This window comes from Epinephelus fuscoguttatus, linkage group LG13 (assembly GCF_011397635.1).
Source record: "Epinephelus fuscoguttatus linkage group LG13, E.fuscoguttatus.final_Chr_v1".
Taxonomy (NCBI): Eukaryota; Metazoa; Chordata; class Actinopteri; order Perciformes; family Serranidae; genus Epinephelus; species Epinephelus fuscoguttatus.
In genome coordinates this window covers 40,853,847-40,871,086 of record NC_064764.1, presented here as the reverse complement: position 1 = coordinate 40,871,086, position 17,240 = coordinate 40,853,847, and the positions used below count along the sequence as shown (strand labels likewise).

The 17,240-nt window shown below is 42.2% G+C and overlaps 1 protein-coding gene across 3 annotated transcripts; it reads right to left on the bottom strand.

The window, feature by feature from the left end:
* Positions 1–584: 584 nt before the first annotated feature.
* Positions 585–15,609, bottom strand: sf3b1 (splicing factor 3b, subunit 1). 3 transcript variants are annotated; one of them, XM_049593637.1, is made up of 24 exons: positions 15,524–15,609; positions 13,677–13,849; positions 13,345–13,446; positions 13,104–13,218; positions 10,072–10,151; positions 9,738–9,932; positions 9,139–9,601; positions 8,770–8,891; positions 8,477–8,674; positions 8,250–8,351; positions 7,705–7,884; positions 7,526–7,612; positions 6,846–7,116; positions 6,535–6,680; positions 6,133–6,279; positions 5,714–5,839; positions 4,135–4,356; positions 3,836–4,018; positions 3,633–3,744; positions 3,414–3,534; positions 3,199–3,330; positions 2,737–3,009; positions 2,343–2,559; positions 585–1,214 (listed from the first exon to the last, which is right to left on the bottom strand). In XM_049593637.1, exons 1-24 carry the CDS (start codon positions 15,549–15,551, stop codon positions 1,056–1,058), a joined length of 3,954 nt encoding a protein of 1,317 aa, XP_049449594.1. In that variant the 5' UTR covers positions 15,552–15,609; the 3' UTR covers positions 585–1,055. The 3 variants fall into 3 exon arrangements, with proteins under 3 accessions (XP_049449594.1, XP_049449595.1, XP_049449596.1); XM_049593638.1 differs by lacking the exons at positions 13,104–13,218; positions 13,345–13,446; positions 13,677–13,849; positions 15,524–15,609 and adding an exon at positions 10,516–13,011; XM_049593639.1 differs by lacking the exons at positions 585–1,214; positions 2,343–2,559; positions 2,737–3,009; ... (15 more) ...; positions 9,738–9,932; positions 10,072–10,151 and adding an exon at positions 10,686–11,238.
* Positions 15,610–17,240: the final 1,631 nt, after the last annotated feature.

Below are 17,240 nucleotides of genomic sequence, written 5' to 3'. Positions count from 1 at the left end.
GTGGAGGCCATAGGTTTGCTTATTTTACCAGTTCTGTGCATGAACACACAGGACCAGTCTGATGTCGTACTGATTAAGGTACAGTAATGTGTGTTTTTCACTAGCCTACAGGACGACCACACATTGTGTGTGACCAGAAGTGTTTTCAGTTCCACCTCGAATGAAGAGCAGAGTTTAGACATTTCAAGTTGAGTGGGAAAACAATTCAACGTGATTGCCTTAGTCAGGCGGCTGTATTCAGATGTTTTAATAGTGGATTCATTTCACAACAGTGACAAACAATGCTGAGGCGTTCACAATGCAGCGACCTGTTTTGAAAACTTGAAATGTTTTCTACCTTCCTGAGTTCCCATTCACTTCCATACAATACAGAAACAAAACAATCTGAATAATCTTTTTATTTTACTTTTGTTTCAAACCTGACGTGAAGAAAAGTTTAAATTAGCAGTCAGATATCATGTAACACATCTGATCCTGAACTCACCCACAGCTGTAACAGATCATGTGTATAAATGTCCATACAGAGCGTTTGGTTCATGTTGTATGAAGAAATGAAGAAATAAAACCTCACTGACACACAGAAGTTGGAGTTTTATACACAAACATTTTATTCGGTTAAATAAAGCAACAACCTGTAAGAACAGAAGTGTGAAACGAGGAGCGGGTGTGTAAAGGGAGAAGCCAGATCAGAGGCCGATCAATAATCAATACACACTAACAAAAAAATAATCCAAATATTTAAAACGTTGTGGTGACGTGTTGCTGATTCTTCAAACAGAGGCTCATCTGACATTTCCGTACAGGGACACTCAAACTGAGTAAAAATAAAAAGTACATACAGACTCTACATGTTCCTCTGACGTCTCCTAACATGCTCGCTCTTCTCTTCAGGGTCAATGATCAGAGGCTGACTGCGCCTGTGTTGGATCGTTTCATTCCGGGAAACGTTACGGGTTTCTAAATAAAAACTGACTCGGTCCTGGACTGAGATTAGAGACGACAACAGAGAGTGACGGTGGAAGGAGGAGAGAAGTGGAGAGCACATTGATTTGTATTTACAAGACGTAATCCAGCTCGTAGCGGACGTACATGTTCTTCTCGTCGTTGTAGACCTGTGGGTAGTGAGCAATGAGGGCGTCCTGCGAGCCAATGTAGATGGAGTTGTAAATCTTCCAGTAGACGTCTCGGACCTTCCTGGCTGGATGGAACAAACCCTGCATGGTAACAAGAGGAGGATTATTCACAGTGACTTCTGACAACAAATTCAGTACTTTAAATTGAAGAGTTTGCTCCCTGATGTTAAAAAATGTTTCACTTTCTCAACTGATAACTACTTTGACAGAGTTACTGGACCAGAAGTACAACATCTGTGCTTACTTATTATACTTTATTATTAATTTTATTTATCATTAATGTTTTATTTATTTTTGTTTTCAAAAATCTATTTGTTTTTTTTTAATGTAATTATTTTTTATTTGTTAGTTTTATTTTTTACTTACTTTTAAACTTACCAATTATTTTATTTTATAGTTTTCAAAAATGTTTCTTTTAAATATTTTTTATTTTCTAGTGTTTTTTTTTTTTGCTTATTTTTATTTTACCTATTTTTGTTTTCAAAAATGTTTTTTAAAATTATTTTTTATTCTTTAATGTTTTATTTTTTGCTTATTTCTATTATTTTATTTATTTTTGTTTTCACAATTAATTATTTTTCTTATTTTCTATTTTTTTTAGTAATTTATTTTTTGCTTATTTTTAAACTTATCTTCATTATTTTATTTATTTTGTTTTTTTTAAAAAAAATATGTTTTTTATTTTTTTAATTTAGGATTTGTTTTGCTAATTTTTAAACTTATCTTCATTATTTTATTTAAAATTGTTTTCAAAAAAATGCAGTTTTATTTTTTTAATTTTTTTTTTAGTGTTTTATTTTGTGTTAACATTTAAACTTATTTTCAATATTTTATTTATTTTTTGTTATATTTTTAATTTCTTATAAATTTATCTTTTTTATCTGCTTCACAGTGACATCTACAAATTGGTCATTTTGTATAATTAAGTAAATTTTAAATGTAATAGAGAAAAAGCAGGGCAACTCCAAAATTTGAATTCCATGAAAAGAAAAAGTGCGATGTGCGACTCTTACATATAAATTAAATCAACTTAAGAATAAATAACATTAGTTATTTACGATCAAGTATTATTAATCTTATCAATGATGGTCCGTGACAATGTCCTCAGTTCCTGGCTCATATATTCTTTCCCACTCTGTCACGTCTTCTACATGATCTACGCCTGATGTCCCTCTTCACCACTTGGAGCTGGCTCCTGGTCGTACTCACCTGTAAGCAGTACTGCAGCATGCGGCAGGGCCCGATGGCGACCCTCAGCCCCTCCAGAGCGCCCATGACGGCCTGGATCACGTGAGGCGACGTCTCAAAAACGTTGGGCCACACGTAGTTGAGTAAGTGGTTGAGAGAGTCCTCACAGCCGAAACCGTAGACGCCCAGAGACATGTGCTGGACCACCGCGCTGGCCGTCTGTCTGTGGACCAGGTCTCTGCAAGACGACACAAGTACAGGGTCAACAGTTATACGATAAAGTGGAGATTAGAAACCATAAACCTTTAAAACTTTAAGTCTGTCGTTCTCTTCTGACTCTGTTTTTACAACATCCCTGTGTCAAGATTAGTGCTCAGTGGAGACTTCGGAGGACCGCCGTCTCATGCTGACTCACCTGTCCATGAGCGCGTCCTCCAGCAGCGGTGTGACAGCGTAGATGTAGTCTTTGCCCATCTCTCCGATGTACTCAAACAGGAAGGAGAGGGACTTCAGCACGCCGTTCTGCACGTTGAGCTCAGGCACGCGGTATTCGTTCATGAGCGCCGGCAGCACCGTGAAAGGTGAACAGGTTTCAGCGACGATGGCGATGGCTACGGTCGTACAGACTCTGTTCTGACGCTCCTGGACCTTCAGGTTATTGAGTAGTGTGGCCAAGACGTCATGGGGGCTGCGAGGAAGAGTAAGAGCAGAGTGTTGTTTAAGATATTTGTAGAGAAACGGTTTGATTTTTAAAATATATAAACAGAGATTATTGCAGGGCGCAAACTAATGTCTGTTGAGAACTGTGAATAGCGAGAATTAAACCAACATAAAAACAAACATATTTGGTGTGTATGAAGGTCTTGATGGCACTCACCCGATGGCTTTGGCGATATAACCAAACGTGTTGACAGTCGCTCTGCGGATGGCTTTTTTGTGAGCCTTTAGCAGCTCCAGCAGCTCAAAACAAATCCTCATCCACTCCCTGGCTGACACGTATTCAGCACCCCTGGAAAATGACACAAGAAGTTACGATACATTCTCTAATAATACAATCGGATCAACTTCAGTCTGAGGCTTCATTTGACCGACCTGTCAGCGATCCTGCCCACCAGGTCGATACAGTTCTCCTGCACCTTCTCATGTCTGTTCTTCAGGATGGGAGTCAGACGAGGAAGCAGATCTTTGATTGGTGGAGTCATCTTGTGCATGCCTGCAGAGAGAACAACATGAATGAAGAGGTTTCCTTTTCTAAACCCTGAAATCTGAATCAAAGCTAAACAGATTTATAAATGTAACGAGGAGACATACCGATGACATTAACGATGGCCTTCAGCGCTCCCAGGATGCTTCCCAACACCTCAGGGTACTCCTCTCCCAGGTACTCGTACAGCACCACACCCAAGTGACCCATCAGCTTTTCCTGCAGTGACGGACAAACAGAGCGTGTGTTAGTTTGAAACATTACATCATCTGGTTGTGTGTCTGCATCTGTGTGTGTCTTCAGCATGTACCTCCTGGCACGTCTTCATAACCACAGCGGTACGGGAGATCAGGTCGGCAGCCTGCTGACGGACTTTGGCTGACTTGTTGTTGAGACGCCACAGCACTGTACCGCAGATCTGAGGCAGGTAGGGTTTCACACGCTTCCCGAGGGCGTTCACCACTGTGCCGAAACCATTAAGCATCACAGAGTCCTAAAGAGAGAAGGAGGGAAGAAATTAAAACAAACAAAACACAGATATGGAGAATCTTGTGCACATTTCATAATTGATTTCTTCTTAATCAAGCTGGTAAGCATCATCCGTCTCACCTCTGTGGTCTGTTCCTGGAAGGCGTACAGGATGCCGTCGATCAGCTGCTCCTCCAGCTTGTGGTCGATGTCAGCTGCACCCAGGTTGCCCATGATTTTCTCAATGGTCTCCATCACCATTTTTCTGTACTGTTCCGCCTCGTCTTTCAGGTCATCAACGATGCGAGAGATGATCTCTGCTGCTCCCACTTTGTTGGCCAGCTCCACTGTGGTGTCCACCAACTGTACGAGGGAAGAAAGGCGGTTACCAAAAAGAAAAAGTGTGAGGGATATGTTCAGGAAAAAAACAGTTTGAAAATCAGATTAGTTCTCGTACATCTTCACAAGACCTCACTTCTAGATACAACGGTGCGAATGGACATTGCTTAAATATGGTAAAAAAACATGTTTGGGACTAAAATGTCCAATAAAATAAATCGTATTCTTCACATGCAACTTTTCAGGTGAGGCAAAAAAAAAAGCTATAAATGAATAACAATGCAACATACAACAGTGCAAATCACTGTCATGTTGTGTTGGTTAACCGAGGCTCTTGAGATTAAGTGAAGCGTAACACACATCAAACCGTAAATCACTGCTTTCTAAATTAAATGTTTTAACAATAAACCTCAATAATCCACTTTAAATAGTTTCCCTGCTGTAATCACGTCATTGTCATCATGTTTAGGGACATTAAAGCACAGTAATACATCTCATGCCAACATTTTTTTGGCTTAAGTGGCACTTAAAACAAAAACAGTATCACAGTTTGATCAGTATCTATCAAATGAGTAACTCAATTCTGTCAGATGAATATGTGACTGTGACCAACGGGTGCAGGTTGAGAACAGACAAGACAAACGTCAGGTCTGCTAGCTCTCGTGTTGGTGTTGATCTAGCGAACGACTAGCCCTGATCTGACCACAGACTGGCTGAACAGGCGAGAATAGTTCGCAGGAAGCCCCTTACATTTGATGACACACAGTAACACAGTGAAAAGAGGGGGGAAGGGGTGCGAAATGTCCTTCTTAAATTAAATGTGTTTTTTAAAGTCAGTCATCCAATAAAAAAGCATTATATGCAGAAACTCTGCACACTGAGTCTGGTGCATCTCCCTGGCTGTCGACACTGCGTGGCACCACAGCCACCTAAAGGGACCGAGGTGTTCTCCCTCTCTGTCTCCGTGCAGCCCACATCCTCCTCCTCATCGTCCACCTGAATATTACTATCTGGCCTGCTGAATGTGGACTATCTGTGTTATGAATTCATACTGTGCACCCTGCCCTCCCTCTTGTTGCAGACGCATGTCTCCCGCAGGTTATGCCACATTTTCTTCACTGCTTCTTGGTAAAAAAAAAAAACCCTCTCTTTTAACAGATATTTTAAACGAGTCAGGATCAAAGGTCATGAGGTTGATCCAGTGTCACAGACGAAAATGTTCCCACAGCAATGGACAGTCAGCAATTTGTTATAAGATATTTTTAGGCATATTGGTTTCACTGGATCAGTTAAAACAGAGAACACACACACCTCAGCCAACTACGTCCCCTGGAACTGACTTTATCTTAAGTTAAACAGGAATGTGTGTGTGTTTGCTCACCTGTCTGTAGTTGCGTCTGTCCAGAGCCATCCTGTGCTGCCAAAAGTGCTTGAAGAAGGGCGGCAGGATCTCTGTCTTGATGTAGTTAGCTTCCACACCATCAGTGCCACAACACTGCTTCACCACCTGTGAGACAAAGACGCGAGAGTCAGAGAAGGAAACTGAAGAAATCAACAAGGTTTCAGGCATCAAGCCGACAGGTCGGATGTAACCAACGGTTGCAGGGTGAGAACAGAGAGGACGAAGGTATCAGCTCTGCTAATTCTCATGCTGGTGTTCATCTAGCGACATACTAGCCCTGATGCAACCACGTGTTGATTGAACAGGCGAGAATGAGTCGCAGGAAGTTAGCTTAAGTTTTTGGGAGTGTGATTCTGGGATACAGAGGTAAGACATGAGTTAGTCTTCCCCTCTCTTACCTTGAGCACAATCTTCTTCATCTCCTCATCAGGGGACTGGAACTCTCTGATGAGGATCAGCATCACCTCCCTGGTGTAGTAGTTTGCATACTCGGCATCCATCAGTGGGATCAGGTAACCGATAGCTTTGAGGAAAGCAGCCAGACCCTGGTGACAAAGACAGGAAATAAACAGTGAGTACAATCTCAGCTCACAGTTTAAAGACCTTAATGATAAATGTATTTGTCTGATGCTGCCAGCAGTGTTTTGATGGTCTTGCATGTGACCTCTACTGACAGCAGCAGCCCCTCAGAGGAGACACTATAGCAAGCAAATATTCACACTGTAGCCACGTGCAGGCTGAGTGCTGGGTGTGGATCTTGCAAGAAATACAACTTGTTCCTCCCTCCAAAAGCTTCTCACCTTTCCTCTGTGCTGTCTGATACCCTTCCAGAGGGGCTTGAGGACGGAGTCAAAGGACTCGATACCGTAGGGTGTAGCAGCTTCAGCCAGGGCAGCGATAGCCAGGGCACTGATGGTCCTCACCTTCTGCTGCTCGTCCACCAGACCTGTGACACCACAGAGTCAAAAACCAACAGTCAGAGAATGAACACATTTTATTCCAAACGTTAGGTCAGTGAACTCAGTGCCTGTTAGAATACCAATAAAAACAAGACAAATTTAGTTTAAAAGAACACCTAACAGGCTGCTATGAGGTACATTTAGTGACTGACCGTGCTCGATGATCTCCACCAAGCTGCGAAGGTGGGGCAGAATGGCACAGCCCATGAGGATGGCGATCTGCTGCACGATCTTGATGCCTGTGTGTCGGGCCTGCCAGGACTTCTTGCTTTTACACACAGCTTTGAGAAACGGCAGCAGAGAGGGAATACCAAGGGCAGAGGCCACCACGGCAAAGGCTCGGGCTGTCGTGTTTCTGACGTACTCGTCCATGTTGTCGATATCAGGTCTCATTGTGGAGATCATTGTAGCCAAACCGGCAGCCTGGGGCAGACAGGAAGAAGACGGGTGTGTCAGATCTCCACATTTCTACTGGTAAAGCCCTGTTTACACCAGACTTACAACTTCAGCATCACGTGTACCTGTACTGTATATTCTGTCTGGTACCTGGTTCACGTGCACTGGTGTACATCTGTGTTAACAAGTCTGCATATACTGAGACTTTATCTGTTGCAACAGTGGCAGGGATTCATAATAACAAAATTCTGCCAGTGTAAAATCTGACTGTGACCAACGGGTGCAGGTTGAGAACAGACGAGGCATTAACGTCAGGTCTGCTAGCTCTCGTGTTGGTGTTAATCTAGCGAACGACTAGCCCTGATCTGACCACAGACTGGCTGAACAGGCGAGAATAGTTCGCAGAAAGTGTGCATGAAAAAGTGCTAAACATTACCTTTGCCAAGTTAGAGATGATTTCTCTGCCTTCTACTCTGGCGTAGTAGTCCTCATCAATCAGCAGAGGCTCAATCACCACCAGGATCTGAGCACAAAAATGACAGTTGGTTCAGTTCTTCACACAAAACAGAAAAATAAGCACATCTGTTATTTTTATTGTTTCAGACCGCATCTTACCTTGTGGACATATGGTCGAACCAGGTCGTCCAGTTTGTAGAGAATACGGTCGATGACTTTAACCAGCAGGTGGCGCTCCTGGTCCTCCAGGGTGGGCGACATGAGTAATGGCAGGATCTGGTTGAACAGGGGGCCTGCTCCGAATTCACGAGCTTTGTCTGTGATTTGACGCAGAGCGGCCTGGAGACACAACACAGAGGAGAGGATCAGTCAGACTGACAGACATTCAGATGGACAGACAGTTTCAGAAAGGTCTGTTTCTGTCTGCTGCTCCCAGCAGAGCTTGATGGTCTACACGTAGACCTCCACTGAAAGCAGCAGCTCCTCCGAAAGGAGATTCTTTAGCAAGCAAATATTCACACTGCAGCCACATACAGGCTCCGTGCTGGGTGTTGGTCTTGCGATAGGCACTGTTTCTGTGCTATTATAAGCAGAGTTATGACATGAGAAGGAATTGGGGAGCTGAGGGAGGATGTAGGACATTTGGGGACTGTTCAGGGATACTGGAGATAATAAGGGGGTTGATAAATGCACCAGGGACAAACCTTCCTCATAGGCGGTGTTCCATTTTTAATCTTCAGCAGCAGCTTCATGATCTTCCTCTCTTTCTGCTCCTCAGGGCTCAGCGTGGACTCATCCACCTCCACCTAACACAAAGACACACAGAGCGTTAGCCATCAACACACACATTGAACTTCAGTCAGGACAAACATCGCGTTGTTGATTTTACAGTGTCTTTTACGTATGTCGTGCGCACGTATCTGATGCTCACCAGCAGTTTGTCAAAATATTGGATGTCATCAGGTTTGAGGAAGGGGAGGTTTCCTGAGGGCTGGTCGTTCATCTGTTTGGTGGTGCGGTCCTCCTGCTGCATGTGGAAGCCCGTCATGCCTCCGATGGGGGTTGGTGTGGCGGACAGTTTACGGGCTGGAGTGCGGATCGGCACATAGCCTGCTGGTGGAGGCAAAACCTGCGGAGGAGAACAATGAACTGTCAGCACTCATAATTTACATTTACCCGTGGTTTTGTCAGTAGAGAATTAAAAGCAATGAAAGGGGTACGGACCTTGTATCCCTCTGGGAACATGGCATCAAGCTCCTCGTCTGTGAGAGGCCGGTTCCTCTCGTCAATCTCCCTCTCCCACCTCCACGCCTGCAGCTGCTCTGGGGTCATGCTCATCAGGTGACCTGAAGAAAACAGGGGAGGAAGTTAATTTAAAAACACAGTAAAACCTTCGAAGACTTTAAGGACTCATGTGACTAATATATGATTCCACTTCTGCACACGTTGTTCCTTCATTTACTAAATCCCCAAATATAAACAAAATACAACCGGACACAAGGATGGTAGAAGGCTTCAATTCACAAACTTTCAAGAGTTTCAAGGACCCCAGGGCACCCTGAATAATGCAACAAAACATCAATGTTTATTTACCTGGTGTTGGGGTAGCCATGTTCATAGCTGGCGTTCCTATGGGCGTCTTTCCTGGGGTCAGTAGTGGTGTTGAGGATCCCATCTGACTGGCGGGTGTTTCATCCCACCTAGACTTCCTCTTACTGGCCCCTGGCGTTGGAGTCTCGCCAACCGACTCGTCTCCTCTGTCTGTGCGTGGAGTTTCAGCCCAGCCACTCCCGTGTCCCGGGGTCTCCCTTTCTGTCTTTGGGGTTTCGTCCCAGCGGTTCTTGCGTACACTTCCTGTGGCTCCGCCGTGACCGGGCGTGGCATGGCCAGGTGTGTCCCTGCCAGGGGTGGCAGCGCCAGCGGGTGTGTGACTGGGAGTGGGGTCCCACATGCGGGTACTGGGAGTGGCCCCTGGGGTCTCGCTGCCTTTGGGGCGGCCCGGGGTTTCGTCCCACCGGCTGTTTGAAGGTGTGTGTGCGGGGGTGTGTCCTGGAGTCTACAAGGAACCAGAAACAAAGAAAACATTAGATTTAAAACAACTTACAATTTATAAATAGTTGTTATGTTACTGGATATGTACCCACTACAAGATGCTGAAGTTACCCATCAAGCACCAAAAGACAGAGACTTACGTGGCCCACTTCAGTAGCGGAATCTGCCTGGTCCCAGCTGGACATCTTTTTGGGTGTAGCATTAGAGGGAGTCTGGTCAGCTGTCTGGTCCCAGCGACGCTTACGTTTTGCAGCAGCTTGTGTGGCGGCGGACCCGTTGACAGCTTTCAGGTCCCCCGATTTGGCCTTCTCTGCCAGCTGCTGACGAATCTCTCTCTACGAGCACAAACGCACAAACGTCAGTAAAAACAATAAAACGGCGCTGCAAAAAAATTAGTTCACAACTTTGTATGAACTTGGTAGCGGCCCTATAGCACATTTGTGTAAAAAAGGGCTAAAGAAAACCGTGGCTCACCTCCTCTTTGGACAGGTTCTGCTCCAACATGACGTCCACGTACGATCTGACCTGCAGCTTGGGGTCCGGCGTTTTGCCCCCTGCGCGAAAGAGCACCAACAAGAACATAGGACAATCATCAGTATACACTCTGGGGACCCAAGTGAATACAAACACAGCAAGCACAAACACAGCCAGCTAACCCTGACTCTCTTTACCAACAGATTAACTTAGGTTCCTGTTGCTTTTTTTTTTTAATAAAACAGCTGATTCACAAAACATTCCTACTGAATTACATACAAATATACATTTGTCTTTCTTACATACAGTCATAGCATTCTAATGGAAAAACAAGCAGATACATAGAGAGAAGAGTTGAGGTTGTGGTGTTTTCTTAAAGTGGATTAAGAAGTTATAGCCATCACTGATGCAGGGGTCCTGGGCTGCGCTCTTCAGAATACGTACACTTTCAGTGCCAAGGGTCCCTCTGCAGTCAGACTTCAACCGGCAGAAAAGAAGCCTAGAAAATTTCTCTTTACCATTAGTAACACTTTGGAAAAGGGTTTGAACTCACACACAACAGTATACCACCTGTGTTGCATTGATTTACGGCACTCAAAAAAAAAAACAAATCTTCTTGGGGCATAACCACAAAACTTGAAAAAAAATCACATGGAATACCTGTGCTCCAGATTCCCAGATCTTAATACTAGCATGTAAAGATAAATATATAAATATCAGCATCTACTTTGGCATTCAAATATAAATATGAGGCATAAATAATGATGAATCTAGCCTCACTGTCTTATAACAGCTCTGGCTGTTCTCCAATCATCATACATTCAGATCTTGACTTCCTTTTCAGGACAAAAGGTAGCTGATAAAATAGGGGTAAGATATGAAGTTAAATATTTGGGCTGTAATTTTCCATCATGAATGCATGGGAAATTTTATCTAAATTTGTATGCCATTGATAAGCCAAATAAAAAAAACTTAATAGGCTCTTGGGGGTTGAGGTTTGTTGTAGCTGGGCTGCATCTGATTCCCCTCACAGGCCCCAAACAAGCAGCCAACGTGGACCCTGACCAAACTGACAAGTGCACAGTTCTCTGTGTTCCCCATAACCTACACAGGACGAGTTGCTGCACCCTTAACAGAGTGCAGTACAGGACTGGCAAAGCAGTACTGCTGTAGGAGAGAAATTAAGGACAGTTAGTATGGGCCTGTGGTATTGTGGTACACAATTTTCTTGATAACATATTTCTATTTTACAGAGAGAGTTGTAAAATAAAAATATATTTACACAACAACTTTGTACAAAGAGCTCTCTCTACATGCAGGCTTCAGGTAAGCCCTACCTAGACCACACCTGAAGCACTCAGGCTGTTTAAGCTCATATTGTCAGTGGAAGTGAAGATGCAATAAAAATGGAAAGGACAATAAACTAGCTGGCTCAGACTCCTGCATGTTTCTTAAGTCGGTGACCTTGGGTGTTTTGAAAGGCGCCTTTTAAACAAAATATATTATCATTATGAAGTGTTTTAGTCTTGCAAAATTAGAAACATGGTTAATTTGTGATAAGACACTTTAACTAAACCCAAAGAGCCTAGTCCTCAAATCTGTAAGAAAAGCCCCTTTTACACTGCCGCAATATTACGCCGTTATTCCGCCTCATCGTTCTTTACAAAACGTATAATCGCAGAGTGGAGAGACAGAGTTGTCTCATCTTTAAGCCTGCAGCTGGGGTAGTAACAGCAGCGAATTAACGTCTGTGTAAAAAGGACTGCCGGTGAAACAAGACCATGGACAGGATAGGTTTGACATTTTGATGATATCTAATGTATTGCTAGCAGCAGTTAGCAGCTAACTCAAAGAAGAATAAGCAGCTGAAAATGTCAGAAAATTGGGGAAGACAATGAGGTCCGGGAGCTCCTTACCCTCAGAACAGAATGTGAGATCGGCCACCATATAACAGTAACAGGGACGGTGTATTATTGTTATTGCCTTTATTATTGTTCAGAATGTCCTGTTGTCACGTATGTCATAAGTCACTTTAGAGGCCCATACTGATGCCCGTCACACCTCATTTGTTTCTGGGTTCTGAGTAAAAATGCAAAGCCAGGGTATAGGAGGAACTTTGCAGCGGCCCTATAGTGCGATCTGTGTAAAAAGGGCTCAAGCAAGTTACAACTAAGTTGTCATGTCCTATGTTGAGGCCAAAAGACTTTGCATGTCTATCGTGTCTAACAATCGAACAGAGATGGTTAAGTTATAAGACTTAAATTACAGCCCAGACAAAGAGAAACTGGGAAAAAACTAGACCTAATTATGAGTTTTATGTTATTATATAACCTCGATGATCCTGAGTTGACTACATCAAAGTGATGAAGAATATTTCCCTCCACGGCCTGCCTTGGTATCTAAAGCTGTCTGTTAGCGAACAAGTTGTTGTTTGTCATCAGGTACTGAGCTCAGCATGGTTTGTTGGCAGGTGAGTTACACCATAACTAACCCTCACACTAACATTTCTCATCCTCATATGCTAAGACAAGAGGACACTGCCCTTTCCCATCATAATTTAGGCTGGCGCTCACATGGGATTCTTAACCCTTCGACTCACACACAACCCATCTGCGACCCACGTTTGTTAGGTGAATTATCCCTTTGAACATCGAACACCTAAGCACCTCCCCTATCAAAAAGCATGGCAACCCTACAGTGGCTTTAGTTGTATTTTATTGCACAGGCTGCACATTAAAAGCATGAAAATATATAACTGAGCCCACACTGACATTTGCTGCAAAGTTGGAAGTCAATACCAATGCAGAAGAAAACGAACAATGACACAAAATGTCCTTGGACCACAGAGGATTGACCAACGGGAAGGCATCAAGTCTGGGAAGCAAGCTATTGCATTGTGGTCGAAGGGTTAAAACAGCAAAACTATGGGTGTGAAACCATTGGTAGTCATGGGGGGGTCACAAAAAGGTGAACCGTGAAAGGGGGGAGGAAATGAGGAAGGTATAATGAAGTCGAAAAAAAGCTAAATTTACCGTCTGCAAAAGGATCGAGGCGCTCAGGTGAGATGATCATCTGTCTGCGCCGGGCTTTGTACTCATCTTCCCGCTCTGCGATCTTCTGCGGACGATGCTCTGCAAATGGGTCATACTGCAAAACAAAAACGGGATACAGAATGTAAGTGGATTTAGAAACTTAAAAAATAGAGAACACATTTGATAGCAAGAACACATGGATGAAGATATGATATTTTAGACACATAAAATCAACACTTACTTGTTCGTCTGACTGAGGAATGGCATTAAGTATCGCCACTGGTGCATGGTACCCTGGTTTCTTTTGTCCCAACAAGCTTGTTGATGAATCCTCTTCATCATCCTGAGGAAAGAAAGAGAAACACGAGTCTAGTCAAATCTCACCGAAACGGCAAGACTCTCCCAGCTCACACGCAACAGGCAGAGAGGAGCAGTCAAGCTCCAAAATAAAACTGTAGAATTGCATCAGACCAGAACACTATTTAGATGACGGCAGATTTGTGGTATATGAGCCACCGCTCTGCAACTATTCTGGAGAAATATATCTACACCCCTGGGTATGAAGATACTTACATCTTCCTGTTCATTGGCGGCGATGGAAGTGACATATCCAGCAAAGCGGCTGTCGCTGCCTCCATAGATCTCCTGGTCGTAAAATCCAGTGGAGTCCAGGCCCACTCCCTGCTCTCCTTCCTCCAGCAGGGTGGCCTTCATCCCCTGGATCTCCAGGATCTGGGCCTCGATATCTGCAGAGAAACGAAGAAACAAAGAAGAGAGGGTGAGAAAAAGCGAAAAAGAGTGTTTAAAGCTATGGGAAGCCTAGGATTACTGAGTACATTCACTGAAGTGATTTTCTTAAATACAAATGTGAGGTACTTGTTTGTTTGTTTTCATGCCACTTTCTACTTCGACTCCACTATACTTGAGGTAAATATTATTGAATATATTTTTACTTCATTACATTTATTCAACAGCTCTCATGAAGGGAGATTTTTGTAAACAAAACACATTAGACTTCAGACGTTGTCCTCAGTGGGGGATTCCTTTTACCGGTACTGTACATTATCAGACAACAGCAAATACAACCGCACACAGTAACAACACAGACAGCATCACAGTAGCAACACAGAGAGGAGTGCACACTCAGACCTGTTGGAAAGGCCTAATTTATAAGACAGCTGCGGGGATCAGGTATAAGGCGGTGACTGAGTGGCTGTGTGATGTCCTGTTTTATTCAAGTAGCAATGCGTGCAATGACCCTGATGTTTGACTCTGTTAGATGGGGTGAGAGGAGACAAATGATCCTGGCAGCGGTGCTGGTTACACCTGTGAATTTGACCCTATTGCTAACCGACAACATGGTAAAGAAGCAGGGTGAACAGTATAGTTGGATGGGCTGAATAATGTCCTGAAGAGTTAATAAAATATGTTTTGTAATAAATATGCTGCCCCACAGTTTAGAAAAGTGTAGCTGAAACTCTAAGTCTATTAATTCAATAGCTTACTGACAGAAAATTAACTGGGAAACAGAGGCAAAACGAACTTTATAAATGATGTGCCACTTTATACATCTGTTAAGGATTTTTACAAGTCAAACAGTCAAGGAGTTAACGGAGAAAATAATCATTAACACTTCAAAATGAGCTCCACCTTTTCTCCAACAGAAAAATCCTGCTTTTACATTAATGCACGAGTCATAATCATCTTATGATATATATAATAATATAAAAGTCACAGGAAACATTTCTCTGCATTGAATACTTCTACCTTTATTACTTTAAGAAGGCCGTTTTCCTGAACATACTTAAGACGATGCTAAGGAGAGGCTTTAAATGAAGGACGTTAACTAATAATGGATGATTGTTAAGTGTGGTATTGGTATTTTTACGTAAGTGAAGGATCTGGATAACTTACTCTCTACACTACATAACTAATTATAAGACACTTAACGCGACACAAATAGCTTCACATCTCAGTTCACTGCGTAACGTGTGGTCGAGCGGTGTTGTTAAATGAAGCTATTGCTAGCTGCCAAATAAGACCCTTATTTTCATTTAACTACAATGTATAGTGATTAACTCGAGGTATATATACAATCAAACATATGCTTGAATATTAATTTGAGCATGTTGATGAGTCTGGTGGTGAAGACGCATATATAACCACAGAAAGAGGGCAAATCCGGCTCGGCGACGGAGCTAACTAGCAAGCTAATAAGCTAGCAACCAGCGCCATTATCCAAAGCGTCCGCGTTGCGTCGTACCGCGGCCTGCTGATTACTGCGTTTTAAAACAACAAATTCATACATCATAATATACCCAAGACGCTGCAGCATTTAATACTAAATTACCTTACACACAAGAATGTGAAATTTAATCCGAAACTGAAGCTGTTTAGTCAATTTTTTGCAATTAATTTACCTTCGTGCGTTTTGGCGATCTTCGCCATTTTGGTGGTGGTTGTTCGACTCTGAGACCGGAAGTGTGTTAAGCCAGACTTCCGTCTGTCTGCAGCTGTTCTCAGATCAGTTTACAAATGTTGATACGTTAATTGTTTTGTAAAAGTCAAAATCGGCTTTAAAGGTATGCATGTTTGTGCTCACAAGGATTTTATCTCCAGTTTTTATTTGTTTGTTTTTTTAAATTAATTAATTCATTTATTTTATTGTTCATTTTTACAGGGACAGCGCAAATTAAAAGTAATTGCATCAGAGTTAACATTAGCTGGCAGCTAATTTACATCTGTTGTCCCTAGGCAAGTAGACAAAAAACAACAACTTCAAAAACAATAAAAACAAAATAATAGATAAAAATCCATCATGTTGCTCTTTATGTAAAGACATACAGCTGAAAACAAGGACAAAAAGGCTGGACATGGAAATCACAAACAAACTATTTTTGCCAATAAAACGTAAAAAACTCAGTGTGGTGGAAATAAATCTGAAGTACATAATTGAAGCAGCTGAAGAGGATCTGAGCCCCTCCTCAGTCTGACTCTTTGTCTTTCATCTAATTTGTTGATCGTTTTAATTTAATTTTTCTAATGCTCTGGTGCAGTCGTGTCCTGTCGTTTATATTTGACAAGTTAATAACAGAGTAATGATCAAATGTAAAGCGCTTCAACCACAAAGACAGTTTGATAATGTGATATTATCTAAATGTGAAATTAAATAATTAAACATCATTTTCTGACTCAGTCCTTTAGAAGTGATTAAATGTGATTTCTGAGGCTGTATTGATTGATTGGTCAGGCTAAAATGATGATTGAACATTAGATGTCAAGGTCCAGCACATAGTGTTAAAAAGAAAATGTTCTTAAAGTTGTAAAAGTAAATGTGTTCACTTTGAAGAAATATGCAGTGTTACATCCAGTGGTGAAAAGTAGGCCTACATTTACTCAAGTACTGTGCTTTAGTACAATTATACTTGAGGATTTCCATTTTCTGCTACTTTCTACAGCATTTTAGAGGCAATTCCACATTTGTTTCTCCACTACAGTTACTTGATAACTCTACTTACTTTGCAGATTCAGGTCAACACTAAAAAAAGAAAAAAAAAATGGAATCCCACAGTAATTTGTGATGTATTGCTAGATAAGGGTAACAATATTACTGATCCCTGGGGGTAAATTCACAAGCTACCCAGCAGATAAAGTTTATAAAATATTAGTCAACCTGAACAACTCTTTTTCAAGTTGAGAAACTAGAGTGCTACAACTCAAATTTGTGATGTTATAGGGTATACAGTCTAAAGCCGCTCCATAGACAGTGAATTGTGACAGATGAGATAAAATCAGATAATCCTTTATTTGTCCCACAGCAGGGAAATTAGTAACATGATAGGAGCAGAGGGACGGTGCAAGCAGGAAGCATCTGTGGAAAAAAAAATACAAAGTAATATATAACTACGTATTGGCGAAAAAGACACACGCAGGTCGGTGTAATAAGTAAACTCTACAAAACAAAAGCAATATAATGTGCAAACATTATAAAAACACAAAGCAATATGATAAGTAAGCAGCAATAAGGTAAATATAATAAAGAGACAGACTGATGGAAGTATAGATATTGCACCTGAGTGCTGATTGTACAAAGTGAACAATAAAAGCAAGATATAATAAATAAATAGACAGGCTGAA